This window comes from Hirundo rustica, chromosome 2 (assembly GCF_015227805.2).
Source record: "Hirundo rustica isolate bHirRus1 chromosome 2, bHirRus1.pri.v3, whole genome shotgun sequence".
NCBI classification, from domain to species: domain Eukaryota; kingdom Metazoa; phylum Chordata; class Aves; order Passeriformes; family Hirundinidae; genus Hirundo; species Hirundo rustica.
Genome location: NC_053451.1, coordinates 27,392,924 through 27,417,607, shown reverse-complemented (window position 1 = coordinate 27,417,607; position 24,684 = coordinate 27,392,924). Strand labels below are relative to the sequence as shown.

The 24,684-nt window shown below is 37.3% G+C and overlaps 1 protein-coding gene across 1 annotated transcript in view; it reads left to right on the top strand.

Moving 5' to 3' along the window:
• SPAG17 (sperm associated antigen 17) overlaps positions 1-24,684 on the top strand; it is a 91,047-nt gene that overhangs the window by 24,338 nt on the left and 42,025 nt on the right. Inside the window, exons 5-17 of the mRNA XM_058419492.1 lie at positions 2,856-3,024; positions 5,236-5,430; positions 7,776-7,957; positions 10,828-10,983; positions 11,121-11,202; positions 12,141-12,262; positions 13,133-13,270; positions 13,355-13,468; positions 14,898-15,048; positions 16,672-16,902; positions 19,077-19,165; positions 19,815-19,931; positions 21,497-21,651. Of these exons, the coding sequence (XP_058275475.1) occupies positions 2,856-3,024; positions 5,236-5,430; positions 7,776-7,957; positions 10,828-10,983; positions 11,121-11,202; positions 12,141-12,262; positions 13,133-13,270; positions 13,355-13,468; positions 14,898-15,048; positions 16,672-16,902; positions 19,077-19,165; positions 19,815-19,931; positions 21,497-21,651 (1,901 nt within the window). The remainder of the gene's footprint in view (positions 1-2,855; positions 3,025-5,235; positions 5,431-7,775; positions 7,958-10,827; positions 10,984-11,120; positions 11,203-12,140; positions 12,263-13,132; positions 13,271-13,354; positions 13,469-14,897; positions 15,049-16,671; positions 16,903-19,076; positions 19,166-19,814; positions 19,932-21,496; positions 21,652-24,684) is intronic.

The window sequence follows — 24,684 nt, the reverse complement described above, 5'->3', positions numbered from 1 at the left end:
GTTCTCCCTGTGCATGGGGACGACATTACACTCCATTCTACAAAAATCTATTACATATTTAGCTAAACAAACCCAAATATGTGTCATGGTTGTTCGTTTTTTACTATGCATGTTCCTCTCCTCTGAACTCTCTCAAGTAAACTCTCTCTCTAAGTAAACTGTCAAACAAAAATTTGAAGTTTAGTGGCACTTCACTATTAAAATAGAGTCTTTAGAGCTTTGATTTAGCAAAATTAGTCTTGTAACTGTAATTTTATTTCCCTGGTTAATTTGAGGATAGTTGACATTGAAGAGTCTCTGGCACTTACAGTTCTCTGTTTTAGCCAAATTGTCTGCAAAAGTTGTCACCTCCTTTGAATGGTATCTATATCAATGTGTGACAGGCAAACACGGGAGGAGCAGTTGAAGGACAGAGTCAAGAGCTGGGAGGCTCTTGGATATGAGGATGCTCTGAGTACAGAGTGGGCAGAAACTGACTTCTAATTTAGAGTTCTATCTCTAAATTGGCTGCCATAAATTTTTTAATCCTTTCCAACTAGCTTGTACAATACAAGTTCTGTTGCCAACAATCTGGGTGTTGAAAATAGGATTTACTCACAAATCAGTTCTCAGAAAGCAAACATATCTGCCCTTGGTGGTTTGGTGGTTTTTTTTTGTTTTGTTTTTTTTTTTTTTTTTTTTTGGTTTTTTTTAATAGATACCAGTTAATAGAATGGATCAGCAGAACTAATATGTAAATAACCAGAAATAAGTCATTAGGAAATTTTTGTATTTCATTAGGAACAGGAGCTTGTCGTAAATTGAGACATGCAAGTATTTATTAGGCAGAAAAAAAAAAAAAAGTGTCTCAGAATTAGAAAACTGTTTGAGGTAGTAAAATTTTGTAATGTGAAGCTTAAAATAACAAAATTGCAGAAGTTAGTGGATTATTAGAAACTCCAGAAAAAACTGCACCTTGTAGGGAAGGAGAAATATGACATTGAAAGGAAAAGGAAAGAGTCCAAGAAAGGAGAGGCTTTTACTTTCTAAAGTATTAAGGTCAAGTAGTGTTCTTTGTTAGAATCTTGGCAAGTTCAGAAATGTCTCTGCTTATTTAAGAATTACTTAAAATGATGCAGATGCAATAGATGAAGTTGATTGTGAACTTTGTGGCATGATGATTGTATCATCTGTTTGGTGTGTTCATCAGCTTAGAATTCAAAGAATTGCTATCAAAATTTCTAATTTGAAATGTCAAAGGTGGAATAAATTTGAAAGAAAATAATGAAAGCATCCAAATCTTTCATTACACAGTGGCAATAGTTTCAAGAATCTGTCGAAGACAATTCTAAATTTTACAGAAAGGAAATTAAAGAAGGAGGGGAAAAGCAGGAAACAGGATTTTCTGTTTTGATTTTGAATTTGAACTAAAAACAACTTCCACAGCTGGAAAGTCTGCTTTTCTGATGCCTAAAGGGGTGACCTGAAACAGAGGCTAGACAGTGTTAAAGGAATAAAGTAGGTGTTTATTAAAAGATCATTACAGGACGCACTTTGGGCAGTACAAGAGCCTGGTCCAGGCTATGCCCAAGATGGACGATGGGTCACACATTTTCACACTTTTATAAGTTTTGGGCCTTTTACATATTGGGGTTGATTGTCCAATTACGGCTTCAGGTTATGAAGTCCCATCCTCCCAGTTTGCTCTCCTCAATTAGCTGTTGTTTGTACTTCTTGGGCCTGAAGTTGTCACAGTGTCCTCGGTTCTTGGGCTGGAAAAGGATTGTTTTGTCTAACTAAACTGTGAGGAGAACTTGCTAACACTTTATATGAAGTTCAGACTTATATACTAATACAGTACAGAATCTGGAAAACATGAAAGCTAAAACTTAGGACGACATTCCATCTGGATCTAGGGAAAGCAACTATATAGCGTTAACAGCTCTCTCTCATTTGCATGAAGGGCTTTCCTGATTGCTTTAATAGCCTTTAAAGTGACATCAGCAGGATTGCAACTGTAAGTTAATATTTTTATTTTATTAAATTAAATAATAGCTTTAAAATAGTATAGCTTTATAATCCTGAAATGTAATTTTTATGTAGTTCAAATGTAGTGTTTCTGCTGGGCAAAAATAAGGTGGAAACTTTCTTGCTCTACAAAACCTACTTTACCTTAATATTTTTTTGATTGTTTTAATTTTAGACAGGTTCTCAAATTTTTTGGATTTATAGTGCGAGGATTTGGGATACTTACAAAATCTTTTTTCATCCTGTACTCTTAAATTACTGGAAGAGCTTTATGTTGGTGTATTTGTTGTAAAATAATGAGAATGGCTGAGTAATATCCTGTGTGAAGTAAACACACAACTCTTGGTTCTAGTTTGCATTAGACAGATATTTGCGTCAAAGAAAAATAGTGCTGGTACCATTTTACATTATAGTTAAGAGTGTTAACAGAGATGTTAAAGGTATTAACAGATATTGATTTTTTGCTGTATTTCCCCTCAGTCCAGGGAAGGTTTCTGGTTGATGCAAGTGCTGTAGTGAAAGTAACCAAGGCACAGGGATTTTTTACTTATCTTTCTACCCATATACATTTTGTTAGTTTGGTGGGTATACTGTCTAGCTACCTCTTGTAGTTCCTTTTTAATATGAAGTCTTAGCATTATGACTGAGTAAGAACATATAAATAACTATATGATGTGTTTGAGTAGGAAAAAGCAGCGTGTGCAAGACAGATCTACCACATGAATATTATAGCAGCTGAGAGGGAAAAGTGTTAAAATAAAAAAATTGAACACCTAAAATTTTACAACAGTATGACTTTTGTTCTGCACGAAGGCTATAATGAGAACTTCATTTATTTGTCTTGTCAGGCAGAACAGCAGCAAAAAGAGAAAGAGAAAGAAAAAGAAAGAGCTAAATCTCCTGGTAAGACAACTAGAAAAGATAGTAAAGGAAAAAAGTCAGTGGCAACACCCTCTCTTAAAAAGGACACCAAACTGAAACAACGAGGACAAGTGGAAATGAAAGACAAATACATTGGTATGTAAAATAAGATGATATCCTCCTGATAAACCTTTGTAGTACTTTGTTTTGTTTCATGTTGAAAAGTCAAGATCTATTTGGCAGTATCAAAGCTTTGCCATTTTGCATTTGAAGAGGGCACTGTGTTCTGCTCAGTTTTATGATGGATTGTGCAGTCCAAGAAGTAAAATACAGATAAGTTATATGTGACATGTCAACATCAAAATGTTTGGGCATATGTAAGACTAAAAGAAAGTAGCTAAACATATCCTACAAAAAACTTATCCTACAGAAAGATTTCATAATAACTAAATGTCAGTATCTGAAGGCGGCTTTCTCCTTATACTATAATTTAAGACAGAGCTGACAGAGTTGTCAATCCTGTCAGTGAATAAACCTTTCCTAACATCCAATCTAAGCTTCCCCTCTTTATATTTGCTTTAACATAGCTATATAAAGAACGAAAGGGGAAAAAAAAAAAAAAAAAAAAAAAAAAAAAAAAAAAAAAAAAAGAAGACAGACCGTGCCTTAAATTCAAAGACAGTCTATATCTGTTTCTGGTAGCTAACAGTCATTTTATCATTCATCCCTAATACATTATCACCTTTCTGAAATTAAATCTTTCTGCTTTTGAGTAATCTTGAGACTACTTGCATTGATGTCTTTCCTCTTTTGCATATGGACTAGTCACTGAAAATTAGAACTGACTGATGGTTATCCACTTGTCATGATTATTAGCATAGTCATAATTATAATTTTCAGACGGCAAGCTGTCTTCAGCATGTATACATTGGGATTTTTGGATCTCTGTGAGTGACTGTACGGACACCTGTCTTCTTTTAAAAAAATTATCAATGTCCAGTATGTGCTTGTACCTTTTCTTCCTGCAGTAACTGAGACATGAATTTATGTACTTCCGTTTCAGTACTAGGAGTGAAATAATAAGCTAGTTTTCTATTGATTTTGATTTTTGCTTTATGCAATATACGTGCTGGACTGTGGTGGCTGCTTCCTCAGTCAGTCTCTCTCTAACTTTCTATGTTACTGTATTTTTAGCTAATATTACAAGCAACAGAGAGCCTGCTGCTCCAGGTGGTAGCAGCATTTGCACAGCCCTGGCCATATATCTGAGCACAGGCAGATGTCAGTGCTAGGCTACCTTTTTTCCTTCCTTGGATAAATGAGTCCCAAAAGCTGAGGAGTCAATAAAGCACTTGGGCACGTGATGTGTTAGTAAGCATAAGAAAGGATATTAATGCTAAATAGAGTATAAAGCTGTGGTTTGCTTTTAGTGCAGGTTTGTCTGCACTAACTCTATGTGTTTCAGCATTGATGGAGAGATACAGGACCTTCAGCAGGCAGTTTCTGTTAACTTAGGATAAATAATTGTACTGGATGAATTAAATCACCTGATACCTGTCTTACTACCTGTATTTCTCCATAAGGCATAAAAGGAAACTAGACAACTATAGAGCTTCTAGAGGGTTCATTTCTACTTGTATCATGCTTAACCTTTTGCTTTGGTACTGAAATGTTGCTATGCATATTTATACATAACTGATAAGCCCACGTAGAACAGGCACTCAGTCAAACTTCTCATCTGCACTCTGTTATGAATTTGGATATGCCCTTGCCAAAGGCCTGGTGTGAGCTGGTATTACCAGCTGATGAGGATTTTGCCAAGAAGTACATCTAGAGAGCATGAACCTACTGGGTAGGGAGGAGTCAGCAGTGAGTCAGCTGATACCTGCAGCTAATCCTTTGAAATTATTATGACTTGGGTAATCTTTCATGTAAGATACAGTAACTTATTCTGTGTATACTGCATGTCCAGCCTTATGCAGGATGAAATAGCATCGTTTAAACTACCATTTGAGCATGTGGACGTGTCCTGACACTAAACTCCTTTGAGAGGGAGGAGCAATTATAGAAATGCTGCTACAACATTCTGATTATAGTCACCTTCTGCAGTTTTTCTCCTGGTCCTTCTCCAAACAATTATTACTTCTGACTTGTATTCTTCCTGCTGTGTTCTAGATGGTTTGATGCAGAAGATCTGAGTTTTATGAACACAATTTTTGAATTTAAATGTAATTTTCCCAATGAGATTATAAAAAAACTGTTTCTCTGACCTTCATTTGCATTACCCCAAATAGTCAAGTAAAAAACATATTTTGTTTGAATGATGAATGTTCTTGCTCTAATCTGTTTTTGTTGTGTTTTGAACAGATGATGAACCAGATGATGGTGCTCATCATTACTTTATCATTCTGGGTTTCCCCAATCTTCAGTTGTTGCCTGTCTTGACTGACCTTGAGATTAACATTTCAAGTGTAATTCAAATTTCTTCTGAGAATTACACACCATTGCAGATATACTTAGAAGCAACTAAACTTGAAGGACCATCTTCTGTTTCACCTGAAGGTAATCTGGTCATTAAAAAAAAGTGTGTAGAAAGGGGATAATTTTATATCCAGGGACAACTGTTCTGGCTGTGTTTTTCTCCTTCTCTGTGCCTTGAGTTTGTGCATGCTACCTATGAGCAGCTGTGTTTGCCAGTGCCAAAGTAGTATTGCCACTGGTTGGCCACCAAACCAAGTGGTTTGCCAGTGCAAAAATTTGGCAGTAGAAAGAGGGACTGACTAAGCAGGCAGAGTTTGCAGCCACAGTAGTCACCGAAGAATGATGTTTTATCAAATGCATACTTCTGTGAATTGTTAGGAAGTGTACTGCTAAGGAAACTTGGCTCATTTGGTAATTTCAAGGCGAGTGGACAGTTGGCTGTTTTGGGACTTCGGCCCCAGCCACAGGAGGAAATGACACCAAATAATGCCCTGCAATTGTACTCAGCTGTCCCCAGGCTGTAACACCTTTCTTGAACTGGGATCCTGGTAAGCAGTGAGCTAAATATGTGTCAACAGTGATGACTGGCTATCCTGAGCTGTAGTGACATAGCCAGCAGATCAAGAGAGGTTGTTATTCCCTGCTGCTTGGCTGTCATGAGAATAGAATTATGGACTCTACAGTACAAAAAAAATACCAATAAACTCTATTCAATCCAGCAAACAGCCTCCCTATAAGGACTGGCTAAAGGACCTTGAAAGAAGAAAAAGTGGTTGTGTTTATGAATGGCCTTTGGAATTTTCAGGCCCCAAAGACAGGGTGAAAGTCTGGAGAAAGTCTCTTGGTGGAAAAGGACTGAGTTAGGAATTATTTAAACAAACTGAAAGCACATAAGTGCATGGACCTGATGGGATTCACTCAGGCATACTGAGGGGCTGGCAGTGATGTCACTGCAAGGCCACTGTCAATTACTTTTGAAAAATCATGGCAATTGGAAAACATGCCTGAAGACTGGAAGAATGCTGTCCTCACAAATGGCAGGAATGACTCAGGAATCTAAAGGCCACCCAGACTCTTCTCAGTCTCCCCGAAGATGATAGAACAGCTAATCCTAGAAACATTTCCAGGCACATGAAGGACAAGAAGTTGGTCATTTGGCATGGATTTGCCAATGGAAGTAATTCTTAACCAACCCGATGACCTTCTATGGCAAAATTACTGTCTTGATAGAGGAGGAGGGAGCAGTGAATATTGGCTGCCCCGACTTAGTAAGACCTTTGGCACTGTCTTCTCATAAAGAACCTGGATAAGCAAACACTGATTTGGATTGAAATCTGGCTGAATGTTCTGGCCTGGTGGGTATCAGAAGGGATTGGTGGTATGAGTCCAGCTGAACATCTTCATTAGTGATTAGGATAGTTCCCTCAGCAGGTACTCTTATGATACAGAACGGGGAGGAATGGCTGACACACCATAGAACTGTGCTGTTTTTCAGAGGGACCTCAACAGGATGGAGAAATGGTCTGGCAGGGACTTCATAAAATTCAGCAAGGGTGAAGTCCTGCACCAGTTCATGGTGGGGGCTGACTATCTGGAGGCAGCTCTGCACAGAAGGACTTAGGGGTGGTGGCACATGAGCCAGCCCTGTGCCTTTGTAGCAAACAAGGCTGGTATCCAAGGCTGCATCAAGTCAGGGGATTTGAACTTTCTTTTGCACTCAGCACTGATGAGGCAGCACCTGGAGTTCTGTGTCCAGTTCTGGGCTCCTCAGTACAGGAGTAATGGAGGTACCAGAGAAAGTCCATCAAACAACTATAAGTATGTTCAAAGGACTGGAGCATCTCTCGTATGAGGAGAGGCTGAAAGAGCTGGGAATGTTTACCCTGGAGAAGAGCCTGGAGGGAACTCTGATATCATTGTGTATAAATGTCTGAAAGGAATGTGCAAACAAAAGGAAGCCAGGCTCTTTTCAGTGGTGTTCAGTGACAGGACAAGAGGCAATGGCAAAACTGGAACACATGGCATTACCTGAAGACAAATAAACACTTGTTTACTGTGAGGGTGACTGAATGCTGTCACAGATTGCCCCAAGAGGTCATGGAGTCTTCATTGCTGGAGGTAGTCAAAAGCCATCTGGACATGGACCTGGGCAGTCTGCTCTTGATGGCCCTGCTTGGGCAGAGGAGGGTGATGACCAGATGACCTCTGCAGGTCCCTTTCAGGGTCAATGACTGCACTTGAAATGGAAGATGATGGCAAGATTAAATGAGGGTATATTTTAATCTCAAAGTTAGGTGTCAGATACTTGCTGAGACTCTGAGGATAGAAATATTTTAGCAGTACCTAGAGAAGACTGATACATGATTTGTGCTTTATGTTAAAGGGAGGCATTGTACCATGATTTGTCAAATACTTCTATATTTTAGACATAGAAGCAGAGAAGAGAAAGGAAGATGAAGCTAACAAAGACCTGGAAACATTTTGGAAATTCCTGGAGCCCGTTCTGAACAGTGGAAAGCATGGATCAAGTCTCTTTGATGTTGCCAGGCTTCATTACCTAGTTAAGGAAAGTGACTTTCCCCCTGATTGGTCAGACAGCAAAATGCTGGTCAGTACATTCTGTTTTTACAGGGCATGGCATGCCTCAGGGCTTATAACTTTTAAGAACACTTTAGGAATTTAATCTCAAGTTTTTTCTGAAACAGAACCACAGTAGTTAGTATATTTGTAATCTTAAACAAAAAATATTTCCTATGTATCCAACAACTTTATTCAGCATTTGTTTACAAGGAGTCCTTTGAATAAAAATGTCTGATTTGAAGTTTCTTAATATTGTAGCCACAGCAGAAGAGTTGTAAAACAGTTTTAAATTTATTCAGCATCTTTATAGACCCAGTTTGCATCTCATTTGAGAGTCATATGTGTGTACAAAGTAACACAGAAGATATATTTTTGTCCTCATAAGATCTGGCCTACTTACTGCACCTCAGAATAGTCACATGAGAAAAAATTGGCTGAATGCAAGAATATTTTTTGATATATGATATTGCTTTATCATACTTAGTACTGCTCCTTTTTTCCAAAGCATGGCTCTAACTTTGTATAGCCTGCTGAGTCAGGACTATTACCAGGCACTGAAGGAGAAAGTGAATCATTGTAAGTTTTTTCCATCCTAGATTCTCACATAGAGTGAGGTAAAAGAGTCCAGTGTTTCTCAATCTACAGTGTCAGCAGTAAAAAATACAAATTGCTAAAGCAAAATAAGACAAGGCAACATGCTATAATTTAACCTAGTATATTTGTAGTCTGTATTATTAGGATCAAAGGACATTCTAGGGTTAAACTACATTCTTCTAACCCTTATTTATAGTGCAGTAGATTCTGTTTCCAAACAGCTCACAGTGGTTTCTAAAGCATTCACTGAAAATGCCTTAATTGTGGAATCATGTAGGCTTGCCACTTATAATATTGCTTATCATTATACTCTTTATATAATCTTGCTGTGCCAGGCCTCTTTTGGGAAAACAGTTTTTATCTTCCCTATAATCACATTACAAGGGACTGTTTCTACTTTTGAATATCCTGCAAGCACCTGTATTATAGCTGAAATAAGGGAAAAACCATCTGTCAATGAAACAGATTTCAACAGATTGGAATTATAATTTCATGAGCCCTACAGAAGTAATAAAGTTTGTAAGTTTTTTAAGAAACAAGTGGGGAGCATATAAGTTCTGAAATCATGAGTGGATAGTGTTCTTGTGGACTTGCTGGAGAATCTCTGAGTCCAAGTTTGCTGCATCTCTGAAGTGCAAGATAACACAGGAGGAAAATTCTTGGGACGAAATGTTAGACATTAATATGAAAATGACAGAGTATTGCATACGACAAGTAGTCTTTGCTCTCGGATTTGAGATATTTAGAAAGGAAAATACATACAAAAGTGTTTTCTTTGTTGAAAAGTCACTAATGGTTAGACCTGAAAAACTTTTGATAAGCATCTATGTCCTGAGGAAAGACCAGGCAAATTGAATTACAAAATTGTAATTATACTAAACTTTGCTTGGATCCCATTGAGTAGCACTGGGTTTTGTTACTTACGACTTTGTAAAAAATCTCATTTTGTTTAAAAGACTGTGCATTGAAAACACCCCAATATTTTATATAAAACTTTTATGAGCTTTAGTGATACCTTAAGAAGTACATGGATGAAAAGGTGTTATACTAACCCATTCTTCAGAAGAATATTGAATTGGGAAAACAAAGGTGCAAGAATATTAATGAACATTCTGTTTTCACAAATAGAATTTCTTTCCCAAGTGTCTTTGAATGTTATGAAAGTGGAGACAAGTATTCCATAACTTATCAGTGATTTGGGATTGCCAAATCACAGTGTCATAAAGAGGCACTGAGTTGATGAAAGCAGGTTCTTAATACTTATTAAGGGTTTATTATTTTTCTTAGTGCCTAATGTCAATTGTGCTTCTTTGATGTGTTTTATTTTAGGAAACTTAAAATTGAGGCATTCAATATTGTTAGCCACCTCTTAGAGGCAAACTTCTCAGTACAAGAGACTTGCCCTACTTTCACAAAAGTGAAAGAATCACTCAGAAAAGGGCTTTTTACATAAATTTTCTAAAATTTATAATAATTCCATCCTTTCCATAAAGTCCAGGATATACAGAGGAAGTATACATCCATTAAAGCTGCTGAAACTTGAATGTTTCATGTGTTCTCCAACAGGGTTTTGGTATTTGTATAAAAACATTTAATATTTAAAATAGCAGTTGCTATTATTCTTTTTATTCCTTCCAAGCTTTGGTGAAAACCACAGTACATGACCTCAAGAACCATGACTCTTTCCTTGTCAGACTTTTGCAGATACAGCGCTCTCCCTTTGGGCATTTGGGCAGTGTGCTGACATTCCTTCACTCACAACTGTAGGTTTCAGAATGCCATTCTTGGGGCTTTCTTTGTTTTCAGAGGGCAACAGAAAGAAAAAATACAATATGAGATGATATTAATTACTTGGTTGGGGTTTCATTTTTTTATCCTTCTAGGGCAGGGAAATGGTTGAGCTTCCACATATGCTGCAGGTTGATAACTAGTAAAAATGTACACACATCACAAAATACTTTAATTTTCCTCTCCCATTTCTTCCCATCCAAAAACCCCCATAAGTTCCATCTGCAAGATAGTCCTTGAACAGTTACAGTTAAGACAAGTTAGACTTTATAACATCTAAAGCATTTAAGCAATATGCAGTCCATGCTGTGCCATGGCAGTGTTAAGGCAAATAAAATTGAAGGAGGTTTTAGAATAGCTCTATAAAACATACTGAATTGGTGAAGAAAAAAGTATTTTGGAAAACTTACAAACAGATGTAGATCTGCTAGTTAAAGAGCTACTGACTCCTGTCACTAAATTACATGACACTTTTACATGCTCACTTCATCCTTTGTATCTGATTTTCTCTCGTAGCTTGCATTTGGTACTGTGCTGTTTGAACACATTGCTTGTTTGATGTATGACTGCCTGGACTGGAGAAGACAGCATTGCAACTACTTGGAAAATACCAAGTTTTTTAATGTGTCTATGTTACCAGAGAGCAAATCAACACAACCACCTGCAGCTGAGGCAAGACACTTCTCTTCTTGTTGAGAGTAACTAATTATAGGGTAGAATTGCCTGTCTTTAATTTTGACTCAAAAATTTGTGCAATACTCATTTGTTTTATGGTTTCTAATTTTTTAATGTTAATTTTGTTCACTTAGGAACAAGCAGCACCACGGATGACACCAACAAAGAAAAAAGGGAAACCAGAAGAAATTCTGCCAACAGTAGTTTTGTCAGAGAGTATGTCTGAAGGATTAAAGCATCCATCTGTAGCTGTTCACTCTGTCAAACCATTCATTCATCTGACAGCACAAATCCTCAAAATGATTTGTGCAGTTAGCTGAAGAGGTTGTGCATCCTGGTGAACACATTGGGAAGTGTCTGAAAACTGCAGTGGGGATAACCAAGTTCTTTAGAAAATCAGGTTTTCTATCTGTTCCTAGTCACAGTCAGATTTAAGAGATCTCAGTAATTTTGTTTAATCTCTAACTTTGTTAGATTCTTTTTAATAAATATTGTCTGAAGGTTCACAGAATCACAGAATATTCTGAGTGGGAAGGGACCCACAAGAGTCCAACTTAGCCCTGCATAGGACATCACACCATGAGCCCGAAACTGTTTTTGAAATGCTTCTTGAGCTGTCAGGCTTGGTGCTGTGACCACTTTCCTGGGGAGCCTGTTCCAGTGCCCAAACACCCTCTGGGTGAAAATGTCTCTAATACCCAAACTAAAATTCCTCTGACTTGAGGTGAGGCCACCCCAGTGCAGAGCAGAGCAGGAAAATCTGCTCCCTTGCCTGGCTGTGATCTCTGCCTGATGCCCCCCAGGATGCACTTGGCCCTCCTGGCTGCCAGGGCACTGCAGGCTCAAATTCAATTTTCCATCAAACAGGATTCCTGGGTCCCTTTCTGTGGTGCTGCTCTCCAGCATGTTATTCCCCAGTCTGTGTGTACATTCAGGGTTGCCTCAACCCAGGCACAGAATCCAACACTTCTGCCTTTTAAGCTTCATAAGGTTGATAATTGCCCAGGCCTCTAATTTGTCAAGGTCCCTCTGCAGGGCCTCCCTGCCTTTGGGAGAGTCAACGGCTCCTCCCAGTTTTGTATTATCTGCAGACTTGCAGATATAAATTGGCATTTCTGAACAAACATACCTTAATGTTTTATCTCTTAATATAGCAGGTGAAGAAACTCCTATTCTGTTTCTTCCAGTGGACATGAGGTATTACAATGACTTGCTGAGTCAAATTCCTGAGGAGTACTTTTCTGTACCCTTAATGCTGAGCTGCATGTTGGAACAGGTGGGAATGTTCTCCTTTTAATTTCTGTAGCTATTTTGGCCTAGACCTAAAATAAAGAATTGTCAAAGATCAATAAATCCATCTGTTTAAATATAAAATATGAGACAGTGCATTGAGGCACTGAGCAAGGAGGTTCAATACAAAGGAGTCAAAACTCCAAACTTTTTCTTTCGTATTGTGCACTTACCCTGTATATATATATGTAGTGTTATTCCATAATTAGTTTTTGAAGACTGCAGATATAATCAAATGAGGAGAAAGGTGCAGTTTCTTATCTAAGATGATAAGTTTTCATGTCCTACAGCAATGTTATTGATACTGAACTTTTGCTGATTTGCTCAGTTCAAAGGTCTTAGGTCAAGCCTAATGTAAGATCATCAATACTAGTGCTAGAAAAATATGACTTCTGTCGAGTTCAGGCACAATCAATGATTTAGAAGAGACACACAACATTATGTGGAAATCCACCTTCTTTTAGGAGTAAAATTTCAGTATAATATTGGGGTTTATACTTTTTGTAGCTTAGTCTGGAAATAGACTCAGGTAAGAATACAAGTCTGACACCTAATAGACAATCCATTTTTAATTACCTGTCTTCCTTAACAATTCTTAACATTTCAAATTAGAAATATTTTTCTTCTCATCCTTTCAAAGGGAACCAATAGGAAAAACATTTAATTTTGTTTACCATAATCTTTGTTTTGTGCAGAAACTAATTTGGAAAATTGTACTTTTGCTGCTTGTAGAAAAAATTAGGTTTTTCTTCCCTGGTAGAATTTATGGATGTGTGCTTAGCTTCTAGCGGGATTTGCTTGGTATTTCTGCAGCAGTCATACTGTGATGGAAGCTGACATATACTGTGTTTGCCAGGTTATTGCAAGTGAAGAAGACCTTACACCACCGAGTCTGGTGGCATCAGATCCTCAGGCAGATGGGCTGCATCGTGCCATTGCAGATCATATAATCTCTGTCCTTCCTTCTCTTTCACTTCCTGTGAATGAAAAAAAGGTTTGTGTTGTCTTTTGTTTCACTTCCTAAAATGACAAATCTCAGTTTTGGGGTTTAATACCTCTTCCTTTTCTTTTTAAACAGAATCTGTATGACTACTTTTCTCTTGAATGTGTTGAACGAGAGACTGTCACCCCCCAGTACCCTCTCTTATTTAACTACCATGATGCCCTGGCTCAGCGGTTGCACCTGCTGAAGGTACAGTTCAACCTATTTATATATAAACATTTCCAAAGTTCACAGGCAGTGAATGCTCAATGCACTACAAGGGGAGGAGTGGTGTTTTTACAAAACTGGACAGCATATCCTAGATCTTTTTTCTTCTGAGGTGGATCCATGCACATGTGTTTAGTTTACTTAAGAAGCAATAAGTTACTGAGGAGGACACCTCATAAACATAGAGCACAAACATACTGATTTCAGTGATCTATTTGCATTATTAATGAGAATGTTTAGCCTTTGGCATAGATGAGAGCTATTACAGAACTGTTGATTTGCTTTTAAACACTGATGATACTATGGAAAATGAGTTGCTAACTTGTTAATGGTGATTTAGCATGGGGGCTAGACTAAATACTAAAATGTTGAGAAGAAGAAAATACATAGCAATTTTTAATGAACACAAGAAATGTATTCAGGTTGGCTGAATAGTTGCAGCATAGTGTGTGACCAAGGCACTGCCAAATTCTAACAAAGGCAGAAAGGTTCAGAGACTGCATAGTTTGGGATTATTGCAAAGTAACAGTTCCCAAACTTTCTGAATGAAAAAACCACGGCAAATGTCTTGAATTTTCCCAAAGGCAAGGTGTAGTTTTACCATTAAACCTTAAAAATTAACTGAGGATAATACAAGGGATAATACAGGTCTAGATTTCATAGCTAAGGTGTGTCTGTCTGGCTTCATGGATTACAAATTATCTGGGGAATACTTTGACAACCATTGATTAAAACTATTCAGAAGCAAGTCAAGTTTGACACATTGGATGTATTCAAGCAGAAGGAAGGACTGAGTAATCAACTTAAGAGATGCTCTTAGCAGGCATACACTTGGTGTATTTATATACTTGCTGAAGAGAAGATTCAGGATATAGCTCAATGTTTGAGGAAAGATTAGAGGACAACCATTTGGAATATGCAGTTGAAGAAAAAGGTAAGTGTGTAATACTAAAAATAGTGAAACTGAAAGATACCACTACGTCTGAAAAAATAAATCCTTGGGATTCCTCTCATCACAGACTGATCAATAAGTTCATAAGTTTAATTACTATGAAGAGTAGCGCAGAGCAGCTGAAAGGTACGTGGAAGGTACCTGCTGCCAGTCTGAACAGATCAGTACATACTTCTGTATTTTGAAGTCTAGCACAGGCAAATAACTTCTAACAAATGTCTGTTATTATGCTGTCAGTCATTCTCTTATGTGTCTAATGTTTTTCTGCCTGCAGTATCTGACACCATGGTTCAAAACCACACTGTGGGCACGTGTTCAAATTTAAGTTTATGTCCAACTGACTTAAACACATGCTAATGTCTTCTGTTGTAGAAAGACCTCTTTATTCAAACATAATTTTTGAAAAGTCAATAGTGTGAAAGTTTACTTTAACTCTGGTACTTTGATTTTTTTTTCCAGGTCCAGAAGAACTTCAATCCAGAAAAGATTGAGCGTGAAATGATGGATAAACTGCCTCTTAGAGAACTTACCCATTTCACCCCTCCTTCAACTGAAAACAACACTAAACGCTTGGCCAGAGTTCATGAGCTCATGCATTATTTTACTACTGGTAAAATGATTTTCATTGATATAATTTCCATTCTTTATAATTCTGCTTGATTATCCTCTTAAATAGCAGGAATTTTGAGACAAGATTTTTAAGCTGCCAAAACAACCTTGGCAGAATTTCACATTTTCATATTCTTGCTTATATATAATTATACCCTGCTTACAAGTTACCCCTAACTTCAGACCTCAGTGTCATGGTTAGTGGGAATGACTGTATAAGTGTTAAATATTGCATAACTAAGAGCTGGAAATATCTTGAAACTATTTTATTTATTTATATTTGCTAACATACAAACACTAATTCTGGGGGAAAAAACAGCTGTAAAAATGGTCCTAGAATGTAGAATGCATTTTGAGAGACTGTGATGTAAACTGTGTTTATTTAGCAACTCCTTTTTGGAGGTAAAAAACTTGTAGACAATTTTAATGGAACAATACACAGCTTTCAAAATGTATTCTGTGTAAGCTATTGGTGTTAATAATGAAACTACTTTATAACAGGCCCTTTATCAAACCAAGAATACATTCATTTCTCCAACCATAATCACTTCTGCAGTTACTTTTTCTTGGAGTGTGCTTGCCACCATGACTTACACTGAGAAACAATCCCAAAGACTACATAAATACCCTTAGGTAGTATCAAAAGTCTGCTCTAGCTTATTAAGTAATATAAACATCCAAATCCCTTTGGTTACATTCTTGTCATCATATAAGGCACAGGATTTGAAGGTACTTTCCCAGCTCTTTCATCCTGAATTCCCTGTGTTGGATCAATTTACACTCCGCTATGTTTTTCTAGTTGTTGGTATGTTCATTTTGGACAGTAAGCCATTAAAGTATTAGCTATTGCTATAGTCTTCCAGCTGATGGGTGTTGAATTTGATGATCCTCTCTGGGCCATACTGTACTGCCAAGCTCTCCTAACTGCTAATTTAGCTAGCAAAGCCTTTGCTTTTATCAAACTAGATGTTAATTTGAACAGAAGATGAGGGATCCAGCATTCTCAAGATATACAACATGCTTAAGTGCTTAACACCCCTAAAGAGAAAACACTTCAAACTGAAATATTCTTTATGTGATTTGGGCATTGTAGTACCTGTCTTAAACTTCAGTCTTTTGCATGATTGTCATTGTTATATGGACATGGATACATACAAGCATAAATAGGATTTATTATTGCCTTTGCACCATGCATACTTCTGTTTAAATTATGTGTAAAATTCTGTCTGAAGAGGGAAAAAAATTTGATATTTTTGAGAAGTTACAGATAATGGAAACATTTCATGAAATTAAAATAGCTTGTTGCTAACTGGCCTGATAAAGTCTACTCAGTATTTTAAAATCAACATCATTTCTATAAAGTTAATGAGCCAGAAGGTATTCAGATGTAGGAACCACTTCATTTAAGATGGATTAATACATAGGCATATCATTTTGCAATTTGGAAGCATTCAACTTCGAATACAGTGTAAAATGTAGCCCACATAAGTTGATCCAGTACCATTAAGGAAATTGCAGTTGGCTTTTGCAGTGTTGCCAAGAACAATACACTTAAATAGTCTTGTATTTATTTTCTGCTGAGCTGTAAGGACGTTTTCAGTTAATGATTGTAATTCTTTTTTAGAACTTCTGAGTTGGGCTGAAGTAGAAAGAGCCTTCAGAGTATTTACTTTTGAAAGCCTGAAGCTGACTGGGCTGAGTGACTCTGGTTTCCTGGAGAGCTCTGGATCTAGGGTTGGAGGTGATTCTGAAGTGTCTTATATCCCTTGGGATAATCCAGCCATGTTTGCAAGGCAGCTGAGACAACTCTTCCTTATGGAAAAGAAGCGTAATGGGAAATCTCCAAGAGGCCCTGGTAAAAACCTCTCTCTTTATGTTACTCCTGAAGAATTTGAATCCACTCTTTGTCTTACCATATCATTTGCTATTGCAGGGATGTGATTTTTCTTCCTTGTACAAGTTGACAATTTTTCAAGTATTATATAGCCTGTACATTGAGTAACTCTGTAGGAATACTAGAAAAAAGACAAAAGCTATTTTGTACTACAGCATTAACAATTGTAGATGATGCAGAATGAATTTTCTGAAGTTCTACATTTTCTTCTGCAGATTCTAACATAATGAAAAGTTGTTGGCTTGGTTAAAGGAGATGTCTTGGCCAAAAAACAGCACTAAAAAAGTAGAAATTAGGTCAGTTTAAGCAATTATACCTTTAGGTTCATGATTAAAGAATCATAGAATCATTGTTTAGGTTGGCAGGGACCTCTGAAGGTCATCTCTTCTGGCACCCCTGCAATAAGCAGAAACATTTTCAACTAGATCAGGTTTCTCAGAGTCCAATCTGACCTCCAGTGCTTCCAGGGAGGGAGCAGCCACCACCTTTTTGGGATAACTGTTTCAGAGTTTCACCACCCTTATGATCAAAAATTCTTCCTTTTATCTAGTCTGAATCTGTCCTCCTTTCCTTTTAAACCATTACTCCTTATCCTATGACTACAGGTCCTACTAGGAAGTCTCTTCCAAGGCCACAATAAGAAGAGCCCCCCAGAGCCTTCTCTTCTCTCTTCTTCTCTCTTCTTCTTTCTTCTTCTCTCTTCTTCTCTCTCCTTCTCTCTCCTTCTCTCTCCTTCTCTCTCCTTCTCTCTCCTTCTCTCTCCTTCTCTCTCCTTCTCTCTCCTTCTCTCTCCTTCTCTCTCCTTCTCTCTCCTTCTCTCTCCTTCTCTCTCCTTCTCTCTCCTTCTCTCTCCTTCTCTCGGCTAAACTCTGAGCAGAAAAGGTTCTTCATCTCTCCAATCACCTTCACTGTGCCTACTCTTGACCCACTTCAACAGATCCATGTGTTCCCTGTGCTGGGGACCCCAGAGCTGGATGCAGTACTTTGTGATGTTGTCCACGCTTTCCTAATAGAGATGTCTAAGCAAGCACCTTAGATGGGATCCTTTCCTTAGAAGTCTGGAGCAGGCAAAAATATTCTGCTTATCTGCTTTCCTTCTGAATCTTGGGAACATTTTTGCATGTTAATTTCTTTTGCTTTTATACTAGTCACAATATTAATTTTGCAGTTCACAAGCATAACAACATTTCAGCACTTCTGCAACTCACAAGCAAATACCAGGAAGATAAAACATTTGCTTTTGGGTTTCTTCAGTCTTTTAAAGGCAGTCAGTAAACAGGAGTAATTTCCAAGAGAAGCAGAGCCTAAAGATATATGTCTGGAAGCTGAGCTAGTTATAAGACACTTACAAACGAATACTTGGTGGTGTATTTTCCACCAGGAAGGCTAATTTTCTTGTACATGTGAATTTTGATCAAATATTAGTGACCTCTGCCCTAACTTAGGGAAGAAAGAATTCTATTAAAAGGATATTTTTTTTTTTTTTTTTTTTTTTTTTTTTTTTTTTTTTTTTTTTTTTTTTTTTTTTTTTTTAAGTAAGAGAATATAGAAGTTAAAGTCCTCATGTGATGCTGTTCGTATTGGGTGCTCATTGCAACAATGGAATGACTGGTCAGATCCTCAGGAGAAGTGATGTTCTATCAGTAACTTATGGACCTGTATAAACCAAATAATTTTAAACTTTAAAATTTGCACTTATCAAAAATGTGTGAAAATATCAAAACAATTGGTCTTGCCTTTTATTTTAATGTCATCTGTGCAAAGGGCTGCTTTTTAATGTATGAAGAAAAATGATTCTTTGTTTATGAATCTGGAGGATACCTCTGACGGTATTTTTAGTGGGCCAGCATAAGTCAGATAGAAAGGATAATTTGACTGGGTTTTATAATGTCTTGTTTTTTCTTTTTTTTCCCCTTATTTATTTATTTATTTATTTATCTGGCACTTGTCACTGGATTTTAAAGTGCTTTCTTAGGAAAAAATTGTAGCCGAGCTGATTGTGTATTTATAGGACAAGCGTGACAAAAAAGTCTTCAACTTGATGTCAATCTCATCATAAGGAAATTGCATTATTCCAACCTTAGCAGGGCTGAAATTTCTGGAACAATTCTTTAAATTCTGCTTTAAATTTCCAGGGCATACAGAAACAAGTGACAGCGATGAAGAAGATGGTCTGGTCGGTCCTCTTTTGAATGTAGAATTGGATCTTCTGTATTCTGAGATGGCAAGTGTGAGAAATTGAGTCAATTAGGCTTTATGTGAGGCAACAGAAGATACTGCTCAAATTCCAGCGGATTCCTTTGCAATGCTGCATGCAAATGTTAATTTTTTGATGTTTGGCAAATGCTGACATAACTTTTAAGCACTGTGAAATAATTTTCTTTGAATTCCAAGGTGATGGATTTTGGTGAAGTTGTTAATGATAATTCTGTGCTGGTTTTGTTGAATGCCAGGGGTCAAATTCAAATGTGAAAGTTTAAAAGAAGTTGTCAAATTGTGTCACAGTAGTAAACTGCAGTTTGGCATCTTCAGAATCACCTGTCTGCCATACATTCCATAATAAACATAGCAATTTTAAAATCACATCATAGGACATGTTTGAATACTCATAATTGCTTACAGAAATCAAAAACATATAAGCTAATAATAAAAGTATTTAGATTATTTTGTCATAAAAAGTCCAAAACCAAACCTGCTTGGGTGTAATTGTATTTTTTATTAAACAGTGCCATATGGGTCTGCACATATGTGTCATTATGCAGTTAACTGTGATGCAACTTGGGGTGCTGTTTATTAATCCAACAAGATTACAGTCAATTTAATACTTACACTGGAATGTTGATATTCATCTTTTTGGTTTGTTGTATTTTGAGGTGAGTCAGGAAAATTATGGCCTCGGACCAAGTTTAGAAGAAATAAAAAAGACACAGAGGCGTTGCTTGACAGACTGGAGTTTGGAAGAGCATTTTCAGCCCCATGTTCTTCGCCAGGTATCTGTGAACTGACAATCTCATGTATCCGGTCCGCCCTCAGAATGTGATATAAAGTAGTAGCAGTGGAGTTCAGGGTATTTTTCTGCTCAGTAATTTATTCAGTTTTATCTTTCACTTTTACCAGAACTCATTGTGCTTTAGCTACTTTTCAGTTCTTCATGTGAAATTTAGTTCGTAATGGGTTTTTATTTCCTGGTTTGGCTGAACTGGAGCTGTCCAATTTGGCAACAAGTCTCTTAGCTGAAAGTATTGTGGAGGCAAAACCACTTTTCCCTTGGTTTTGATCCTCTGTGGCAGTTTGCCGGGGATGTGAAAACATACTTTGCAAATGCCTATGCAGTGTATGTTTTATGGGTGAATAGAAACTTTGGTTGTTACAGTACTTCACCCTTTAAGGGCTAAAAGCATCATTTATAGAAATTTTGCAAGCTAAACACTAAAACTTATATTGCAAAATGACAGAATGACAAACCTGTAGGTTATGTTCAGGTGTAGTTGGCTTGAATTGGGAAGCATCCTCTTGGGAGGAGTGGATTTTTAGTTCCTGTGCTGCCTTGAGCTCCATAGGCTGCAATTCTTATTTGAGCCTGACACATGCTGTACATGGGTGAGGGAAGTGCTGCCTGGACTTTTGCAACACCACTTTAGTGTGGCAATTTTAAAGTCTGGTCATGCATTTCAATGCATGGGGAATCCCTTCGTATGCAACATAAATAGCTAATACTGCTTCACCTACCAACAATTAGTGAGCCTAGTAAAAAGATTGTGATGGAAAATTAAAGTAATAAGAAATAGCAATTTATTGCAGCCAAAAATAACCTTTTGAAAGAAAAGTTGTGGCAGTCAGGTGAAGTCCTGGATGTCTGGATAAAGAGAAACATTTTACACATCTTTAAAAAGGGTAGAAAGGAGGACCCTGGGATCTACCAACTTAATCAGCTTCACCTCTGTACCTGGGAAGATCATAGATCCTTGTAGAACCTTCAGCTGCATAGTTCTGAAAAATAATGGTTTAAAAGAGCACTTTCTTCTACCTTTGACTATAAAATAAGTTTCAACCTGCAGGCAATATAAATACTGAAATTGATGGGGCAGTACAGAGCAGAGTGGAATAATGTAGGTGACTGCAAAGCTCAGGTATGCGCAGATCATGGTATAGCAAATTGAATGCCAAGTAAACTCAACTGAGATTAAAAAAAGTAAACTAGTTTTCTTTCTATCTGGCATATGATAATGCTGATTTTATATCCTATTTATTTAAGTATTTTATTATTTAAAATTATTTAAGTATTTGTTGAATATTTTAATTTATTTGGGTTTTATGTAGCTGAACTTTTTCATTCATGGTCAGTCAGAAGGTGGAGCATAGTTGATATCTCTTCTCAGCATGAATAGCAATGCAGTTTCAATTTCCACCTACCTGAACAACTCAGGTTGCTGGAATCCAGATGCTTTGAGTACATCTTGTATGAGAGTGTTCCGGAGCACCTGTTGCTCAAAGCTGTGCTGTGTAGCCTCTGCACATAGCAGGGAGGATGAACTTTTCTTTCTCTCCTTTTCAGGTTCTTCATACAGCATCCCAAGAATATAGGTGTATTGATTCCTTTTATCATACCCAAGATAACTCTTTACTAATGGTTTTTCACAGTCCTATGAATCAACATCGTCAGTGCCAAGAGACTTGGAATATTGCTCTGCACTCTAATGTTGGATTCAGGTAGTGGATTTTATCTTCCCCATCTCATTCACTGTCGTTTTCAATTAAAGCCTCCATGGGTGTGCTTAGGGCAAAGCTTTGAAATTAATATATGGCTATGTAATACATTTATGAGAAAGAAAGTCATGCAGGTCAAAAATAGTGCTGTATCAAAAGAATTCTGTTGAACTTTTCTGAGTGTGAACAATGCAGAGTGTCACTCCTTATCACCAAATATAAAAGTGTAAATAATGTACACATACATAAAAAATCGTATTAGGAGTGCCACATCAAGAAAATTGGACTGGGAACATTTCAGGTGAAGAATGTTTAAAAAGTAACTCTGTCCAAGTATATACTTACCAGGTTTTTCAACTACATAAATTGAGTGATTTAGTGGGAAATACTTTTTTTTGAGAAAATTTCAAATTGCTTTGTTAATATTAGATTTTTTCCACAGAATAACACATTCTTCTTAATTCCTTAACAATATCTGCTCACCAGTTAGAGGTGTGCAAGTGGTTGATATGTCCACTATTAGCTCTTTTGTTAGTGGTATTTATTTTGGAACACATTTTTGCACTGAAGCGGTGATACAAATGATGATGTAGATGCAACTACTATTCCAAATAATTGACTGAAAATAGAATAACTGTACTGATATGTAAAAATGTTAAAATGCCATGTAGAGACAGCTGAGGTATCTTTAACTATGTCACTCTGGTGCTCTATGGATTAATTAGATTTATCAAATAAAATTTCAAACAATTTATCCAGTATAAAGGTACCTCCCCCCCATTTGCCTGCCGGTGTCCTTTTCTAAGTGTAGTGCCTCATTTATCAGATTATGGGAATTTTTATAGTAAACTTGAGCTGACACCTATATATATTTTAACAGGTTTGAATACTAAATAGGGAAAATGCGCCTTCCTGAAGCTGTATTTTGTATTGTATTTTTTATTGTATTTTGTGTCTTTGCTCTCAGTCAAGGAACCCTGTGTAGTTCCATCTCAGCTTTCCAACCATTTGGACTTAAATTATTTGCCAAGTAAACAGGCTATTGTGATTAGCAGTGAGTAGGACCAGAGCCAGAAGAGATTTGCCAGCAGAAATTCAAAATTTCTTTGAGAAAATGCTGGCTGTTTTGTGTTTTGTTGAGCAGATCCACTAAATGTCTGGTCAGCAGTTTTGCATTTATATAGCAACTAAAATCTTCCCCAAAAGATAAGTGAAAGGTGGCACAGCTGGGTCTTGCATTCAGACAGACCCAAGGATGGGGTCAGTGGTCTCAAGGGCTGTTACACAGAAATCTGTTGGCACCCAGAGCTCTTTACTCTGCCAGCCGTTCTTACATTTCTTTGTGACGCTGGACATTAAATGCCTAATTCAAGTTTCCTAAACATAACCAGTTGGTGCCACTTCAGCTGCCTGGTGTATTTGAGTCTTCTGGGCAGAGTTGACGCATATGACATGAGACCCATAGGAGACCCATACACTTTTGGAACAAACACGTCACCTGGTGAGTAACGCCTCATCCCAACAGCATATTGGTGCTGTAGAAGCAGAGGGAGGTACCAGATTTCCTCAGGAAGCATTTGTCCTTGGAGCAACCACTGTTTATCTCTGGGGTTGTAAAACCACAGATTGGCTGGTCACCTTGAAAGAGCGTTCATTGAAATGGATCAAGACCAGCTAAGAGATGGGAAAGGCTCTTGATACCCGCAAAAGAAAAGCTGCTGATTTTGCATCCAGAGGACAAATGATGCATCTTTATCTGCACTATAATTTGATTGAGGATGAAACAGCTGTGTGCTTTCTACTTCTTACTCTTCCATATCCGCTGGAAACAAGGCTTAGACATTAAAGATAACTTGTGCTTGGGGCATGCCTTCTTTGTCCAGTGACATTTTACCAGGTTCTGTTTCAAAGCAGCAAGGAGTTCGTAAAGAAAATGGCATGAACGCTAACAAGATGGTTTGGCTTTGCTCTTGTTTTCTTGTTGACATATTCAACATCACTGCTATACATGCTACTTAGAATTTTTGAAGAGCTAGAGGTCCTCTTTTGGTTCTGTTATGTGGCATTGATACCTGCCCATACTCTGCAAAATAATCAGCACATTTTCAGACCTTGTTCAGCCTCATTGCTAAAGATCATTTCAGATTTCCAGACAAAGTATAATAAACATTTGCTAGTGTATGTTTCCAAGCAACATAACACTTCTGTGGAAGACACTCATTAAATACCTGGAGTGCTTCAAGCTATTGCCTGCAATTAGCTTCTAGATGCTGCTGAGTTGCCAGAAACAGGCACAAACTCTACTTATTAATTAACAGTATTATTACTTGTTTTTACCTTTGTATGAAATTATCATTATCATTCAGGATGGCTCAAGTAATGATACGTAGAACTCCGTTTCCTTTGGAGGGCATTATAGCAAAGGTTTATTGAAAGACAAGCTCTTTTATACAGTATTTCGGTACAACAAATATTATTGGTTGTTTCAGACCAACGCCTCTCAGTAAACATCTTTACCATAAACAAGTTGGAAAAATACCAGGTGTCAGGAAGAAGATATCTGCAGGGATTGTTTGGGGTTCCTCCTTACGATTTCCCAAGCGAAGTGAGAGAGTTACATACTTGGCTTTTCCCACAGGCTTCAAGCTACTGCCTGGAGCCTAAAATCTCATTTCTGACCACTGTCAGTTGCCACATGAAATAACTGAGTCCTGGTGAGTTTAGTAACAATTTATTGATTTTTATTTTATTAATATTACTATCATTCTAATCTTTGGTATAGCTTTAAGAATCACACCTTCATCACAGAAGAGTTACAAATGCACAATAGATGCAGTGCTTGAAAATCTCTCTGATAAGAGTTCTCTTTCTGCGTTCGCTTGTTGCTTCTTTATTGTGACAGCTTATAGAATACAGACCATCTTTGCAGGGTTGTTCCATAGTTGTTGTCTGGTATATAAATCTCTTATCTGCTACTCAGTTGGTTACAGAATCACGGAATAATTTCATCTTGATTGCAGTGAGTCCTGTTACAGC